The 17,208-nt window shown below is 40.9% G+C and overlaps 1 protein-coding gene across 4 annotated transcripts in view; it reads left to right on the top strand.

Moving 5' to 3' along the window:
• The window catches only part of LOC130916136 (genetic suppressor element 1-like), a 120,113-nt gene extending 103,547 nt beyond the window's left edge, over positions 1-16,566 (top strand). For all 4 annotated transcript variants that reach the window (XM_057836603.1, XM_057836604.1, XM_057836605.1 and 1 more), the window contains exons 8-16: positions 1,456-1,669; positions 4,127-4,584; positions 4,656-4,768; positions 7,847-8,111; positions 8,199-8,330; positions 11,004-11,321; positions 14,241-14,480; positions 15,718-15,821; positions 15,895-16,566. In XM_057836603.1, coding sequence (XP_057692586.1) covers positions 1,456-1,669; positions 4,127-4,584; positions 4,656-4,768; positions 7,847-8,111; positions 8,199-8,330; positions 11,004-11,321; positions 14,241-14,480; positions 15,718-15,821; positions 15,895-16,023 — 1,973 coding nt within the window. In that variant the 3' untranslated portion in view covers positions 16,024-16,566. The remainder of the gene's footprint in view (positions 1-1,455; positions 1,670-4,126; positions 4,585-4,655; positions 4,769-7,846; positions 8,112-8,198; positions 8,331-11,003; positions 11,322-14,240; positions 14,481-15,717; positions 15,822-15,894) is intronic.
• The last annotated feature ends 642 nt before the right edge of the window (positions 16,567-17,208 follow it).

The raw sequence follows: 17,208 nt of genomic DNA, 5'->3' as shown, positions 1-17,208 counted from the left end.
GTTCATCTCAATACTTTATGTACCCTTTGTTGGCAATAACGTAGGCCAAACATTTTCTGTAACTCTTCACAAGCTTTTCACACACTGTTACTGGTATTTTGGCCCATTCCTCCATGCAGATCTCCTCTAGAGCAGTGATGTTTTGGGGCTGCCGTTGGGCAACACGGACTTTCAACTCCCTCCGCAGATTTTCTATGGGGTTGAGACCTGGAGACTGGCTAGGCCACTCCAGGACCTTGAAATGCTTCTTACGAAGCCACTCCTTTGTTTCCCTGGCTGTGTGTTTGGGATCATTGTCACGCTGAAAGACCCAGCCACGTCTCATCTTCAATGCCCTTGCTGATGGAAGGAGATTTTTACTCAAAATCTTTCGATACATGGCCCCATTCAGTCTTTCCTTTCCACAGATCACTCGTCCTGGTCCCTTTGCAGAAAAACAGCCCCAAAGCATGATGTTTCCACCCCCATGCTTCACAGTGGGCATGGTGCAATTCAGTATTCTTTTTCCTCCAAACAAGAGAAGCTGTGTTTCTACCAAAAAGTTCTATTTTGGTTTCATCTGACCATAACACATTCTCCCAGTCCTCTTCTGGATCGTCCAAATGCTCTCTTGTGAACCGCAGATGGGCCTGGACGTGTACTTTCTTTAGCAGTGGGACACATCTGGCAGTGCAGGATTTGAGTCCCTGGCAGCGCATTGGGTTACTGATAGTAGCCTTTGTTACTGTGGTCCCAGCTCTCTTTAGGTCATTCACTAGGTCCCCCTGTGTGGTTCTGGAATTTTTGCTCACCGTTCTTGTTATCATTTTGACGCCACGGGGTGAGGAGGGAGTTAAAGTCCTTGTTGCCCAACGTCAGCCCCAAAACATCACTGCTCTAGAGGAGATCTGCATGGAGGAATTGGCCAAAATACCAGCAACAGTGTGTGAAAAGCTTGTGAAGAGTTACAGAAAATGTTTGGCCTCCGTTATGGCCAACAAAGGGTACATAACAAAGTCTTGAGATGAACTTTTGGTATAGACCAAATACTTATTTTCCACCATGATTTGCAAATAAATTCTTTCAAAATCAAACAATGTGATTTTCTGTTTTTTTTCCACATTCTGTCTCTCATGGTTGAGGTTTACCCATGTTGACAATTACAGGGCTCTCTAATATTTTCAAGTGGGAGAACTTGCACAATTAGTGGTTGACTAAATACTTATTTGCCCCACTGTATGTATCTGCTAGCGAAGAAATTAGCCATTCACTCATGCTAATCACCAATTAGCATGATATTTACACAAGATTGATAGTATAACCCCTACACATTTTATAATTGCTATATACTGTAAATCCATTTTACATTATCACTGACCTAGAAGCAAAATAAAAGCCATTGTTCAATTATTATTTCGAGTTCAACTATTTCAGTGGCGCTTGCATCTCTTACTCTCTTCTCAAATGTATCCCCAGATAAAGCCAAGGAGTCGGAACACCCATCTTTCCCGACACATAAACCCTTGCCCTTGAACCTGCACTCCTCCAGGGGCTCCGTCCCACACCCTGTGCCCAGTCTGGTGCCTTCTCATCTGGGGAAGCACCACGCTACACCACCCATCCACGGCGCTCAGGGATCTACTGTCGCAAATCAGAGGGCTGGCGAGGACGCCTGGATGAAAGATAATAGGTTAGAATGATTTTATAGGTTTATTGGAAAAATTAGTTTTTTTTTTTCTACTTTCTGTCCCTACTGTTAGTCAAGATATCCCTATTCGAATTTAGGGCACTTTAAAGCCCTGATTAAACTCATTGGCTGCCATTGACGGCGCTAGACGTCCAATCCATTTTGACTGGGAGATGTTGGCGGCCCTCCCAGTCAAAATGGATTGGACGTCTAGCGCTGTGAAAGATGCACATTCACAGCAGGTCAGTCCATTTTAAATGGTTTGAACGTCTACTGTTGTTAATCAGTTAAGTAAATACTTTGAATATTCTTTTTTTTAACAATTACCGTAATTTTCGGATCGTAAGCCGCTACTTTTTTCCTTCATTTTGAATCCTGCGGCTTATAATCCAGTGCGGCTTATTTGTTGATTTATTTGGATTAATAGGTAACACTTTATTTGACAGCTCCTGTTTTCACGCAAGGAGCCTTGCAAAACTCATAGTCCTCAGCTACTTCTTTGAGCAGGCCGTTTATGACTTGCTGTCTTCTCCTACAACAACGAAGCAGAAGCCTTTTGACACGCGTCATCGTCCAAAGATTAGTGATTATTTTTGGTCATGAAAAGAACATTTTTTTAGCTAACCATTTTATTTATATTAGGGTTTTATTATCAACTTTCAACCAAAGACTGTCATAAATATGACATACACTAACATGGGCAGTTTTGAATTCTTATGACAGATATCATTAAGTGTCATCTGGCAAATTATGTCACTGTCTCCATTTATGTCCAGCTCGGCTCTTTTACATCCGGTCAAAAGTGAGATAATTTGCCGGCTAACACGACATGACATCTGTTATAAGCATTCATTAATGCTCATGACAGTGTCATATCATAATTCTGATTGTCTAATGACAGTCATATGGCACTATTGTCAAATAAAGTGTTACCAAATACCATAACTAGCAATTCATGAAACAACTGGAACAGTAACTGAAGAATTAATTAGCCAAGAACATGAATTTTGATGGTTATTTACATCTGTAGCGCTGCAATGCATTCTAGGAGGCATGTTGGACAACAATAGTGTTGACAGCAGGTGGCAGCAGAGGTTGACTGCCTCCCCCATAGGAGCAGTGATGGCCAGATGAAGCTTTTTGAAGCAATGAACTTGGCTTCAAAGCTTCATGGTGGTTCATTTGGTCTTATGACCGTCTTATGATGCCATTGTCAAATAAAGTGTCACCGGTTAATATCTTTTGGTGTAAATGTCTCATAGTACAGTGAAGACAGCTGCGTCTTATAGTCCAGTGTGGCTTATCTGTGAGCAAATGTCGCTTTTGTGTCAAATTTTGTGGGTGGCGGCTTATAGTCAGGTGTGCCTTTATAGTTTGAAAATTACAGTATGTAAACTTTTTTTTAAAGGAAACTAAAAATAAATATTCTCTTATGTAGTTATTTCAATTTCTTATATTTGCAAAGCTTCAAAGAAAATATAAAATTGCAATTATTCTCTTAATTTTTTTGAAACTGTTATTCTATTTATATTTTTTGTTATAAATTCTTATTTGATATATTAACTTCATAGTGACATTGGGGGTTATAACGAGAGTGTATTTCTTTTATTCATTTTAATTTAGTTTTTTTTAACAATTAATAATTTATTTTCATTAGAAATTAAATAATATAAAATTATTAATAATAATAAATATATATTTTTTTAGGGCTGTCAAAATTATCACGTTAACGGGCGGTAATTAATTTTTTAATCACATTAAAATATTTGACGCAATTATTGCACATGCCCCGCTCAAACAGATTAAAATGACAGTGTCATGTCCATTTGTTATTTGTGTTTTTTTTGTGTTTTGTCGCCCTCTGCTGGCGCTTGGGTGCGACTGCTTTTATGGGTTTCACTACCATTCATGAGCATTGTGTAATTATTGACATCAACAGTGGCAAGCTACTAGTTTATTTTTTTGTTTGAAAATTTTACAAATTTCATTAAAACGAAAACATTAAGAGGGGTTTTAATATAAAATTTCTATCACTTGTACTAACATTTATCTTTTAAGAACTACAAGTCTGTCTATCCATGGATCACTTTAACAGAATGTTAATGATGTTAATGCCATCTTGTTGATTTATTGTTATAATAAACAAATACAGTACTTATGTACAGTATGTTGAATGTATATATCGGTCTTGTGTCATCTTTCCATTCCAACAATAATTTACAGAAAAATATGGCATATTTTATAGATGGTTTTAATTACGATTAATTAATTTTTAAGCTGTGATTAACTCGATTAAAAATTTCAATCGTTTGACAGCCCTAATTTTTTTTATATATGAAGTGTCCACATGTGTACATTTTTGTGACGTCCACATTTGTGGATGCCAGATCTTTATGAGGTTAAGTTTTTTTTTTAATTCCCAATATACAAAGGGTTTTAATAGGTTCTCCTTCAAAACAGAATGGGACATCCTAACCAAGGAATCAAAGAAGTAGCAACTTCCCTCGGCGCGCCGCCTCCTCTCATCTCCCCAAAAGCTCCAACAACCACCCTGTGGAACCCAGCTTCTTTCGTGGACCGCCGAAAACCTGCTCCACCCATGCGCCCCCCTCCCGGCCTGACCAGAACTGACCGACCACACCCGGGCTGGGGGGAAAAGGTTGACGAAGGAGTCAGGAGGAGACCGGAAGCTACCGAGAGATGCTCCCCTGCTCGAGAGGACGACCTCCCGCTACTCCAAAGACACCACGCCAACACCCTCCAGTTGAGACTCTACGCTCCGCTGTCGGACCCCGACGTGGGCAGGGAGCGACAGAGGGATACCGCGACGGTGTACGACGAAGCGCTCAGGCAACATCGGCGACTCCTCAGCAAGCTGGATTTGGAGGAGAAGAGGAGACGGGAGGCCCGCGAAGGAGGTGAGTGTCACCATGTCAAGGAAGAAATTTTCACAAACATCAACTGAGCATCTTGATCTCGTCATCTGAAGGTTATTACTACGACTTAAACGATTCGTACGACGAGAGCGACGAAGAAGAGGTGAAAGCCCATCTGAGGAGGGTGACGGAGCAACCACCCCTCAAGCTAAACACGTCCTCTGAGGTACCATGAAGATGAACTATTGTCTTTTACTGTTAACTTGTGCAGGTCATGTCAGTAGTCATTTGAGTTATGAGCAAAAACAATCTAACTCCTAAGACGAGTTATCACTGCATTTTAACTCATTGGCATCTACTAACAGCATTAGATATTAGTTTTATTTTGTGAATTTATATACATTGTTACCTCGACACACGAATGCATCGACATACGATCCTTTCAACATCTGGCGTAAAATTTGACTTGTCATTTGCCTCGACATATGACCAGAGGTGGGTAGTAATGCCTTACATTTATTCCGTTACATTTACTTGAGTAACTTTTTGAGTGATATTTCCACCTGTGTGTCGTAGTCAGCAGCAAGTTACCAGAGTTTATATTATTCCTCGTTCTTCATAGGAAATTTGTGGAAAGTTTAATTTGCCCATTTCTTCTGTCTGTTTCCCCAGCCTCTAAATATTTCACCATTTTAACCTTGTTGCGGTCAGCCATTTTGCTGTTTACATTCACTTTACAATGCTTTGAGGTCACAGCTGGTACCATCTGAGTGGGATAAGTTCGACTTCCCACCTTCCTGGAATGCAGCATGAGTGGCCGAAGCACTCTTCTCTATTGTGGTCGCATTACACATCTAAAAAAAAATAGTCCTGCAGAATACAATGAATTACAGCAGTTTGGTGTGACATTGTTTTGGCCACATGGATATTTTTAATGTTGAAATTCGCCTCCCCAGACAAGCCGCACAGAAACAGCGACAGCTGAACAAAGTGCCGCTCTGCCGATGCTGCCTCCGCGCGCGCCAACCGGGAAGGCGGAACTTCGCGCGTTCATCTCTGATATTAACCCTTTGTGCTGACTCCATGTTCCAAAAGTTTGAAAAAGACTCACCGAAAACAGGTTGACAATTTATTCGTCGACAATGGTCAAAAACAGACGACGGAGGGAACAATGCTGAATCCAAAGTAAGGCTACATAGCAAATGTTTCCGAGCAGCAAACCTGTCTTATCTCAGTGTCCAGTGTTTTTTAAGTCTGTGGGCCGGCCGAAGGTGTGTCCGGGCGTTGCTTTGGGATCATCCCTCTCTGGCCGGTTTTGGGCTGTTTAGGTCCGTGAGTGGATAGGATGTGGTTGCCACAGCGACCGACGCTGGTCTTGACGTCACAAGCGCCTGCTATCAACTTTGTTATCCGGGCTGGCACTACTTGGCACTACCCGACAAACGAACAAGGACAAAGACCAGCGCGCTTTGTCCTTGTTCGTTTGTCGGGAGGACTGATAGCCAGAGTTGGTGCGTCAATCTTGCTCGTGGTGCACACGTTTAGGCTTCTGTGATAAGATGCTGTTGTGTATCTATTCTGTTTCTTTAAACTATGGTGTGCTATTTAGTTTACATTAGGTGTGTTAGAGTAGTGCAAACAGTTAGACGGTGCCTACGAGAAACGGTACCATTTTTCCTTTTCCCCCTCATGAGCGCCGATAAGGTGATTCACTTTACTGTGTTCAAGGCCACTGAGTGAAGTCTGCCTAAACCAGGGGTGTCCAAACTTTTTGCAAAAGGGGCCAGATTTGGTGTGGTAAAAATGTGGAGGGCCGACCTTGGCCTACGTCCTTTACGCAGAACAATAAATTTAAGGAAATGTTAGCAAGCCATTCTGTGTGTCACATTTTCTTTATTATTTTTTTTTTGTGCTGAAACGATGAATCTATTAACTCCAGTATTCGATTAAAGAAAAAAGATTCAAATTAAATTTTGCTGCTTCGAGTATTCGTTTGATTAAAGTCATACACTGCCCTCTAGTCTGCCTCATTTCACATGGCTGAATTCAGCTACTCCATGTTAAAACCAACATAAGCCAAGTTTTTGTTTGAGCAATTTCAAAAAATTTTTTTTTAATGCATTCGTAATTTAGTTTATTGGTATATGTAGCAGTTTTTTTTGTGGGAATATTTGTCTGAACCATTTGTCAAGAGCATTGTAAAAAAAAAAAAAGCTAGCAGACATTTGCTATGTAGGTTAGTCATTGTTCTTTTGTCACTCCTTATTTATTTTTTGTACCGTTTGAGGCTAGGCTCAGGTATTTTAATTTTCATGTTCCTTATCCGATTACTCGATTATTCGAACTAACTAGTTCATAGATTAATCGACTACTAAAATAATCAATAGCTGCAGCCCTAATTTTTAAAATTAATCATTTCAACAATCTCGCAACTAGCTTTTGTGGCGTTCTCTTTCGACTCTTGGGCTCTTGCGAAATACTGCTGTTATATGTAATGTAATAATGCTGCTGTAAAATTAAACTAGCTTCAAGTTGTTTCAATTTCTCGCTGCGTATCTTCCCGGTAATCTTGTCGAACATATCAGCGTGTCTTGTTTGGTAATATCGCCTCACATTGAACTCTTTAAAAACAGCGACTGTCTCTTTGCAAATGAGGCAGACACAGTTGCGTATTTTAGTGAAGAAATAGTCCAATTTCCACCTATCCCTGAAGCGTCGGCCGTCACAGTCAACAGTTTTTATTGAATGTCGCCATTTTAGAAAATTGGGAGTAAAGAGTCACACGGGGTAATGTTGCTTAGAGTGCTGCTGCCTTTTAGTGGGTAAATGAGGAGCAGCATTCAGTGTGTAAGCTACTTCATATACTGGTAGCAGTACTGCTGACCAATATATTAAGTCTATGTGGGCCAGATGTTAATGATTATTATGACAGAGGCTGGGGGCCGGATGAAATTTGACTGAGGGCCGCATTTGGCCCCCGGGCCGGACTTTGGACATGTCTGGCCTAAACTATAGTTAAATGAATGTGTTATACTAATGCAAACAATTATATGGTGTGTGCGAGAACGGTACCTTTTCCCTTTATGAACAATGATCAGCATTTTGAATTTATTTGACTATGTTAGATCTGTTAATATGTTTTGGTTTTTTTTACATGCTAACATAGGACTATTGACTCGCGCTAGCTTAGCCACTTCAGAGCCCTGAAACTCACAAACTGCACGGAATTTGTTGAAATCAACTCCACCGACTTCTGCTTTAAGATTAAATTTGACTGTCTATAACATTCCCCTTGATTCTGCAGAAAGTTGACTTCCTTCGCACGTGCGGCCTGGTGACGCTGGCCCAACGCGACCAGCTCCTGCAGTGCAAGAGGCGCAAGCGGAGGCGGATGATGAGGGAGCGCAGCGCCTCGCCGCCGCCAGCCACGCGTGGGAAGAGGAAGTCTCCCCCGTTGTTGAAGACGCCGTACACCGCCGAGCAGATGGACGGCGCTCCCGAGCTGCAGGAAAAGAAGGAGTTCCTGCGTGCCTTCAAGCTCTCTCATGTCAGTGCTCAGCAGCGAAAAGGTCGACATTCAATTCAATTATTGATATCCATTATAGTTATTGATATCAAACTCACTCTCACTCAACGGATGATCTGTTGCGTTTTAGACAAGGAGAAGACCGAAGAGCTGCTGAAGGCCATTGAGAAGAAGATTGTGACATTGGACACGCTCCGTTACAACGCTGTACCTCCTTGTAGCAGCAGCAGCAGTAGCCCTCCTGCTGCTGCCTCCTCAACCGGTAAGACCCACTGTTGTCTACACATTTGTACTGAGCATGTGCATTCACTTTTTTTGTACACAAGAAGAAGGGCGCATACAAGGTCTGCCTTGATTTTTTGACAAATCAAAAACGAATCGATTCATTGAAAACGATTTATTAGTTGGTTTAGAAACATTGTTTATCTAAAAAGTGTTCTAATCTTCTGTTCATAACTCTTACTAACAGATATTCTCTTTTAAATAGCTTGATCGACACCAATTGGAAATTCATTTTTGATTTGTTTAATCGATTAATCATTCTGAGACATTATTGACTTAAAAATTGTCCTAATCTTTTCAGAAGTCTTATTACTATATATTCTGTTTTTTATTTATCCATTAAATTTATTTTGTATTTATTTTAAAATCTATTTTTTAAAAAACAGACAAATGTAAAGTAATTAATTTGTTTTTAAAAAATTACAAAAATGGAAAAAAATAAATATTCAATTTTTGTCAATGTTGGGTTTTTGTTTTTTTTTTACTTGCGACTACCACCTCTGACTTAAAGCAACACTAAGTAACTTTTCAACCTTTATGAAATATTTTCATAACATTTGTGATCATATGTCAACTGACAACTCTGTATCGCTTTCACCGGAACTAATTAACTTTGAAACTACAAAAAACTTCAAATGTGCTGAAAGATGGCAGAGCAACAAAAGAGACAAAAAGCTTTGTCTGAGGAGGGCAAAAGAGGGCTACCAGGATATGCAAAGTAAATATTGGCCCGGCTTTCACTCGCTGGCGTGACTCGTCAGTGCTGACGATTTCGGGTGGCAAGGGAGGTGTCATGTACGAGACGGAGGACCCAGTTGCGTATCGCAGACATAGGATTTTATTGATTTTGACAGGCAAAGGAAACAATCAGGTCAAGCGGTAATGGCTAGTTGGCATGCAAACGTATGCTGAATCGCTGACGACCTGACACTGGATGTTGTCTGCTCGAGGCTTATATAGTGTTCTCAGTTGTTCTTTGTGACATAATAAAGGGTACACAGTAACATGTGATGAATGCTTTGTGATGCATGAGTGTGATGCAATATGCTGAAACATTAATATCTGCAACATTAATACATGCAATATGATGAAACATTAATAGCTGAAACATTAATACATGACAGGAGGGTTAGCCACACTAAGCCACAAAATTGCTAACCACCATATGCTATTGTTTAGCCACAATTGGATTCATTACCTTATTACCATTCGTCCTTCACATAGCCGCTGGAAACCGAAATGTTGTTGAATCCATCTGCAGGCGACTGGGAGATTGATTTTTGATTCACTGATGATTTTACGACACTGTTCGTATGTGCGCTGATCCTCATGGGAAACGCAGTCTTCCTTAAGGCAAAACACTACCACTTTTGTCCACGGGCGTTGCTAAAATCAATCAAAACTGAAAAGTTAAAGTGTTGCTTTAAAGCAGAAATGTCCAAAGTCCGGCCCGTGGGCCAAATGCGGCCCTTGGTCGAATTTCATCCGGCCCCCAGCCTCTGTCATAAAATCAATAACGTCTGGCCCGCACACAGACTTAATAAATTGGTCAGCAGTACTGCTACCAGCATATGAAGTAGCTTACACACTAAATGCTGCTCCTCAGTTACCCACGAAATGGCAGTAGCACCTTAAGCAACATTACTCCATGTGACCCTTTACTCCCAATTTTCTAAAATGGCGACAATCAACAACAACAAAAAAAGTTGACTGCGACGTCGGACGCTTCAAGGATAGGTGGAAATTGGACTATTTCTTCACTAAAATACGCAACTGTGTCTGCCTCATTTGCAAAGAGACAGTCGCTGTTTTTAAAGAGTTCAATGTGAGGCGATATTACCAAACAAGACACGCTGATATGTTCGACAAGATTACCAGGAAGATACGCAGCGAGAAATTGAAACAACTTGAAGCTAGTTTAATTTCACAGCAGCAGTAATTCACAAGAACCCGAGAGTCGAAAGAGAACACAACAAAGGCTAGTTGCGAGATTGTTGAAATTATTGATTAAAATAAATAAATAAATAAAGCAAATATGACACACAGAATGGCTTGCTAAAATTTGCTTAAATATATTGTTCTACATAAAGGATGTCAGCCAAGGTTGGCCCCCCACATTTTTACCACACCAAATCTGGCCACCTTTGCAAAACGTTTGGACACCCCTGCTTTAAAGTGTAACTGCAGCCTGTGTTAAACTCCTGCATGGCGCGAACATAAAGCAACGAGCGTTTGACCCATCAAATCAGCACCAGAAACGTAAAAACAGCCAACATGATTGTTTAGTTATTAGCAAGTCTTAAGTGGGTTAGAAAAGTGTTTTTGCCCAGTGGAGACGAGGCAGCGACTTAGTGAAAGAGCACAGCTGTCGCGTGGATGTGAATAGGCATTTGTTAGACCAGAAAATGCTTTATTTAAGAGGAAAAAAAGGTGCTTTTAGGGGCAGTTTCAGTTAAAATGTCAGGGCTCTGTGTACTCATCAGGGCATTGGTGGAGCAGGCATGGAGTAGAAAAATATTTTAAATTAACACTTAAAATTCCGTACAGTTCTTTTAAATGATTTTCATCCAAAAAGATTAAAAATGTATTTAGCAAAAAAAAAAAAAATTCATCATCTTCTCATCTTCAAAATCCTTAACACTTATTTTTGCAGCGGAGTCCTCATCAACCCCGCCTTCCTGTCAATCAAACGGAAATCACTCGCCAAGCCCCTCCCCGCCATATTTACACAAAGCGAGACACGCCCCTTACAACAACTCTGTCCGACAACCGCCTCCACCTTTGGCATCCCATCTCGACAAAGCGTCCAACAAGAAGCCGCCGACGGTCCACAACGGTCACCTGGTAGCGCCGCTTAAAAAAGAGCCCGGCGGAGGAGGGAACGGTCGCGTGCGACCCTGGGAGAGGTTCACACCTGAGGCCTTCGCTCAGCACTTCCACCAGGCTGTTCTGCAGTCCACACACCACAAAGGTGAGATGCCAGCACTCAGTGTTGTGAATTGTAAATGTCAAAATTGCTGTTTTACTAGAGTTGTCTGATGACTTTTTAACTGATAAATGATATCCTAATATTGTATAACTCCAAAAATCCGATACCGATATTAAACCGATAGCGGTGGGATGGGCGGCTGGGTAGAACCTCCATGCAGAGGCGTAGCAAGGGTCCACGGGGGCCCCAGGCAACAAGCAGCACGGGGCCCTTCGAGCGTATGCAAGTATGGGGGACAGTTGGACTTGGAGCAATAGCATATTTAATAAAAGTCTAATAACGCCTCGCTCTCATAGAGCGCTTTTTAGGACACTCAAAGTGCCCCCCCCCCCCCCCCCCTTGCATTATTCATTCACTCCACACTCAGTGGATTTAAGCTTCTATCGTAACCACAACTGCCCTGGGGGGGACTGACACCTTCTGAAAAAATTCCCAGATGAAAATGTGTGTGTATGTTGATTCTAAACACTGATCTTATGTTCTAGGTAACATCTTTATGTATGAAGAAATGCTAGCATGCTGCAATGCTGTTAGCAAACGCTAACAAACTAGTAACAACAAGTCAAGGCAGTTAATTGGTTTAGGACATAAAAATACTACTACTACTACTAGTCTGCAGTGCTTCTACTACATTAGGACATAAAACTACAGTAACATAGTACACTCACCGCTGTCTTGCTTCCTTTTCTCCTCTTCTTTTTTTCCTTTCTTTTTTCACTTCCAGAAGGATAACTTCTCTTCATTTTGCAAATTAAAAAAAGGCCAGATCGCCGCCCACTCTCACTCTGAGTCACGTGACACACATACATACTCGCGCAGCATAATGAACACAAAGGTGGGGGGGTGCGAGTGCGTGCACATGTGGTCATCTTGGCCATAAAAGTGGCGAAAACTAAGCACTTTACACTCATGGATGTACTTACATTCGTTCATGGACGCAGACATTTTAACAGGTGGATGTCCTCTGCTCGAAATGCGCACCTTACGCCTATTCTCGCTCCCAGAATACGCAGCGGTTGTGACGTAGGACAATAACGGGACTGGTTGCTAAGGGAACATACGCATACCCAAGGAACCTTGCTAAAAGGAGTATTAAAATTTGCTAATAAAATTGTTTAGGATTATTTTAGATGTTATATTTTTCTTATAGAGAATTCGACGAGGAAAACGATATACCCATTAATAGACTTTTTGGGAAAAATCACCATTTCTTTACCCATTAATAGACTTTTTGGGAAATCACCATTTCTTTAAGTAGTCACATGAATAATGAGGTGGCCTGTGAAAATCAACATAAAACAACTCAGCAAGGACTTTCCAGAGAGTACTTGGTGAGTGAGTCTTTAGACAATCATGTGGTGTTAATAGCTGATTGGACTTTCTTAAACATGTATAATCTACGTGACATGGTTAGTGCTGATTGGGATTGATAACAGAATCGTTAAATAATCTGCCAAATGATTCCATGGTATTGAAACACCCCCTACACTTTTCGCTGCGACAGTGTAGTAAAGCTGCGTGTGCTAAATCTGTTGGCCTTCTGGGGGCCCCTGCTGGCTGAGGGGCCAGGGCAATTGCCTGGTTTGCCTAATGGGACGCGACGCCTCTGCCTCCATGCAGCAATCCGCTGCCCTAAGCCGGGCTCTCCTATTTTAATGAATACACAGCACTACCCTCCCCACACAATCCCATCATGGTTCTGGGTAATGGTTGCCAGTCGAGGTCCTGGCAGCCACATTAATAGGGCGGTAGGTGGGTCCCACACTTTTCTCTATAGTGTGGCTCCTGGGGTGTGGCCTCCTCTCTGCCTGGGCTGCTGGCCGCGTGGGGGGGGTCAAGTCTCCGATCCCGCGTCATCCGCGCCCCTTCTTGGCGCTCTCCTGCTTCTGCTTTCCCCCCTCTTTTCTACCTGGGCGTTCTCCCTGCGCTCCGGTGCAAGTCGCTGGCTGTTTGCCGCTGGGTCGGCTGGGTATCACCTGCTCCGAATGGGGATCCTGCCCTGTCCTGGGCTTAGTGGGCCGCTGGGGGTCCCGCGGTGTGCCATGCCGGTTGGGGGGCTGCGGCGGTGGCTCGTAGGGTGGTGGCCCATCCCCTCGTCCCATTCCTGAATGCTGGTTGATGGGGGCGCAGATTACCTGGGGGACCACCCTGGATACCGGGGGGGATGACAGCGGCCCCCTTCCTGGGCTGCGGGAGTTACATGTCTGATGGGATTCATGCATGACTAGGTGTAATTAGACTCAGCCAAGTAGTAAAACTCAGTGTCAGGATTAGCGATTAGATAGCATAGAATAGGATGCCAGCATCCTCAGACTCACAAGGGATTCACACAAATATTGGGTACTACACCTTACATGGCGGATTTGTGTACACTCCAACCCTCCCAATCACTTGTCTTTCCGAGTCTTCTTTTTTCCTTGGCCATCAGGCCTCCCACATGGTGTCAACTGGAAATACAACTGGCTAACAATAGCACCAACATATTCATAGTTAGTGTTGGCGTTCAATGTATTTTTTTTTACTTCTTCTGTCTCGCTCTCCTTTTCTTCTGTCCCCCCATAACTCTTTCCTGTTTGCTGCTTTTTCTTCTGTCCCCCCATAACTCTTTCCTGTTTGCTGCTTTTTATTAATAAACGAGGCATGTTGCATGATCACAAAGGTAGTGTGTTATACTCCCATGTGATACATCAAAACTGTTCAGACCAATCAGACACTCAGATTTCCATTCTCCGTGTCAAGCAGCTGAGCAGGACAGGTCTTAAAAAATAAATAAATAAATAAACGATACCGATATATGTGGTCATGGACTTAACATATTATAGCTAATTGTAGTGTGGTGTCCCGCTGAACTCTTTTTTTCTTTAAGTGCAACTGTGATCGCCACTCTCTCCTCACTTGCAGTCTCCAACTCCATGAAGACTGAAAATGCGTTGCCTCGCGACGTCTCTGCGCTGAAAACGCCTCAACTGAACCACATCGCCCAGCACGTCAATGGCTATCGCCCCCGCGAACGTGTGACCGACGAGGATGTGGACGGTGCTGAAGATTCATCTGAAGACGATGACGAGGAAGACGAGGAACCGCCCAGGAAGTGGAAGGGAATTGAAGCCATTTTCCAGGCCTATCATGATTATGTGGATGGTGAGTTTAATAGTTTAACTTATTCACTGCCATTGAAATTAAAAAAAAAAAAATCTTTTAAAATTAATGCATTCCTTTTCTATTCAGTTCTTGCATATTTCAACTTTTTAAACGGTGAAACATTAACAAGTCATTGATATCATTTTATCGTAACTATTTGCAGCAACAGGTTTGCTAATATTGTTCAGCCAATCAATGGCTTTTTGCATTATACATTAGCAATAAGCTAGGAAATTTTGAACAGTTTCAACTTTTTGTTTTCTAAATAATGCGTAATTCTCTTATAACTTTGTTCTTGTTTCAAGAATCAAATTATTACCATTATCATTAATTGCTGCCACAGCTACGCTAATAACATTTAGCCCATCTATAGCTATTTGCATTATGTTAGCATGAAGCTAGCAGATTTTTTAACAGTTTAACATTTTGCTTTTTAAATAATTTTTGATTATCTTTAATTTGGCTAATGTTCTTGGGTCAAGAGTCAATCAAGTTATTGTTCTATTAGTTATGTTGTTATATTATTATCATTAATCGCTGCAACAGATATGCTAATGCCTTTTAGCACATCTATGGCTTTTGCATGGTACTTTAGCACTGAGCTAGCATATTTCTGAACAGTTTTAACATAATTCTGTAAGTTTTGCGAATTTTCTTGACTCAAGCACGCTATGCTTATTTGGAGATGCGAAACTAGTTAAAACAAGATAATGGTTAAATGTAAAAAAAAATTTAAAAAAAATAAAAATTTAAGTGTTTAAGGTGGAAATGTTAAGGTTGAACTATTTTCAAAATTCTAATATATGTGACCCCCTTTGTGGCACTATTAAAATTGTATATTTTATAAAATAAAATATACAGTAAATACAAAATATTATGTTTAACAACTCAGAAATGAAATGTAATCAGTAGTTAAGTGACACATTTTTTGGAAGTTTACCTTTGTATGTAAAGAAGTCGAATCCCTGCCATTTCTATTCACAACAGCATCTTCACAAAAGTTATACTTCAATAATTGTCTGCCATTGACGGGGATAGATGTCCAAACCATTTTGACTCAGAGGGTTGGCAGCACTGCCAGCCTCTCTCACTCAAAACTGATTGGGTGCTCATCGCCGTCAATGGCAGCTAATGAGTTATTATGGATTTTTTTTTTGTACTGTTCAATATTTTATGTAAATTTGTGTCGCTCTAATTCCTGATCATGCATTTTAATTTTAATTATTTGGTCTTACAGAACGAAGTGTTGAGAGGCAAGTTCTTCACAGTCAGTGTAAAAGACTGGAAGCACAGAACATCAATCTCAGTAGAACCGCAGAGCAGCTATCTCTCACCATGACGGTAAGCGATTCAACACGTCTCTAGCTGTCAATGGCAGTGAATGAGTTAAATGAATCTAACACGTCACCCCCAGGAGCTGGTGAGTCAAAAGCAGCGGGTGCGTGAAGAGCGCGAGAGGCTTCACGCCCAGCTGGAGCACTTCAGGAGGTGCCTGACACTACCCAGCATGCACTGGGGCAGAGGGGGGCACGTCAACAGGTGACCTCAGGACGCCACACGTCCAAAGACTGTCGGCTTTGCACTTAAAGAACAGAAAGGAAACAAGTATTGTTAAACTTTTTGAGTTTTTTGGAGGGTGCTTTATAGTTTTACACTGGTGCTTGTGATAGATGAAGAATTTTCTTGAGTTTTTGTGGTTTTATTTCACACTCCAAAAAAAAAGAGGAAAGACAAAGAAGCCATTGAAAATGCTGCTGGTCAGGTTAAAATGAAGGTCATGACACAACCATGTGATCCCGTAATACAGAAACTACCTTTATATGCCTTGAAGAAACATCATTGCTGTTAGCATCAGTGAACTTTTTGTCCAAATTTTCAATTATTTTCACTCAAAATTTGTCATCTATTCCCTTTAATTGGAACTCATAGATGAATCAAATACAGATTAATGTAAGAAATCCTGCTTATTTGTTTGAAAATGCTCTTAACTAATGTATTTCGTTTTGTTGCAGGGAGGCTGTAAATCTGCATTGAATTATTTATTAACATATTGTTGTACATGAAAATAAGAAATTTGCATTAAAATGTTGCATCATGATTGCATTGAATCTGTGATTTTTACTAATGAGGCTTAAAATCAATCATCATAATTTTGTATTCCTTAAAAATATGAATCATCTGGAAAGAATTTTTTAAATTAACACTTAAAAAAATATTGATTCATTTCATTATGAGTAAAAAAATCTCACCACACCACTACAACAAATTAATGGTAAAAGTAGATACACGGCTTAGTTATTTTAGTATATTCTGCCATCTAGTGGAATAACAGTATATTGTTTAACCTGCCACTGCCAGTTGAGCTGTAATGTTTATCTGTGTGCGTCCATGAATGAACGTAAGTATTTTTCCTTCAAAACATGTCAATGCCCCTAAAACGCAGTATCAGCAATAACATTTACTTAAATATGTACAGTATACAGTCATGTGAAAAATTTGGGCACCCCATTAAATATTCATTTCTTTATTAAGAAATGTTCACATATCAATCGCTGATCTTGTTTTTCTTTATCTCTGGAAAAGAATGTGATTTAATTGCAGGTAAGCAACAAAAATTAACATTGTTTTACTCATTAAACCAACTTTATCAACAGAAATGCATATTCTAACTGAGGGGAAAAAGACACCCTACCACCTAATAGCTACTGTTACCTACCCCCTTTGGCTG

The sequence above is a fragment of the Corythoichthys intestinalis genome, chromosome 5 (genome assembly GCF_030265065.1).
Source record: "Corythoichthys intestinalis isolate RoL2023-P3 chromosome 5, ASM3026506v1, whole genome shotgun sequence".
NCBI lineage: Eukaryota > Metazoa > Chordata > Actinopteri > Syngnathiformes > Syngnathidae > Corythoichthys > Corythoichthys intestinalis.
Note: the sequence above shows the minus strand (reverse complement) of the source record. Positions and strands in the feature narration are given on the sequence as shown.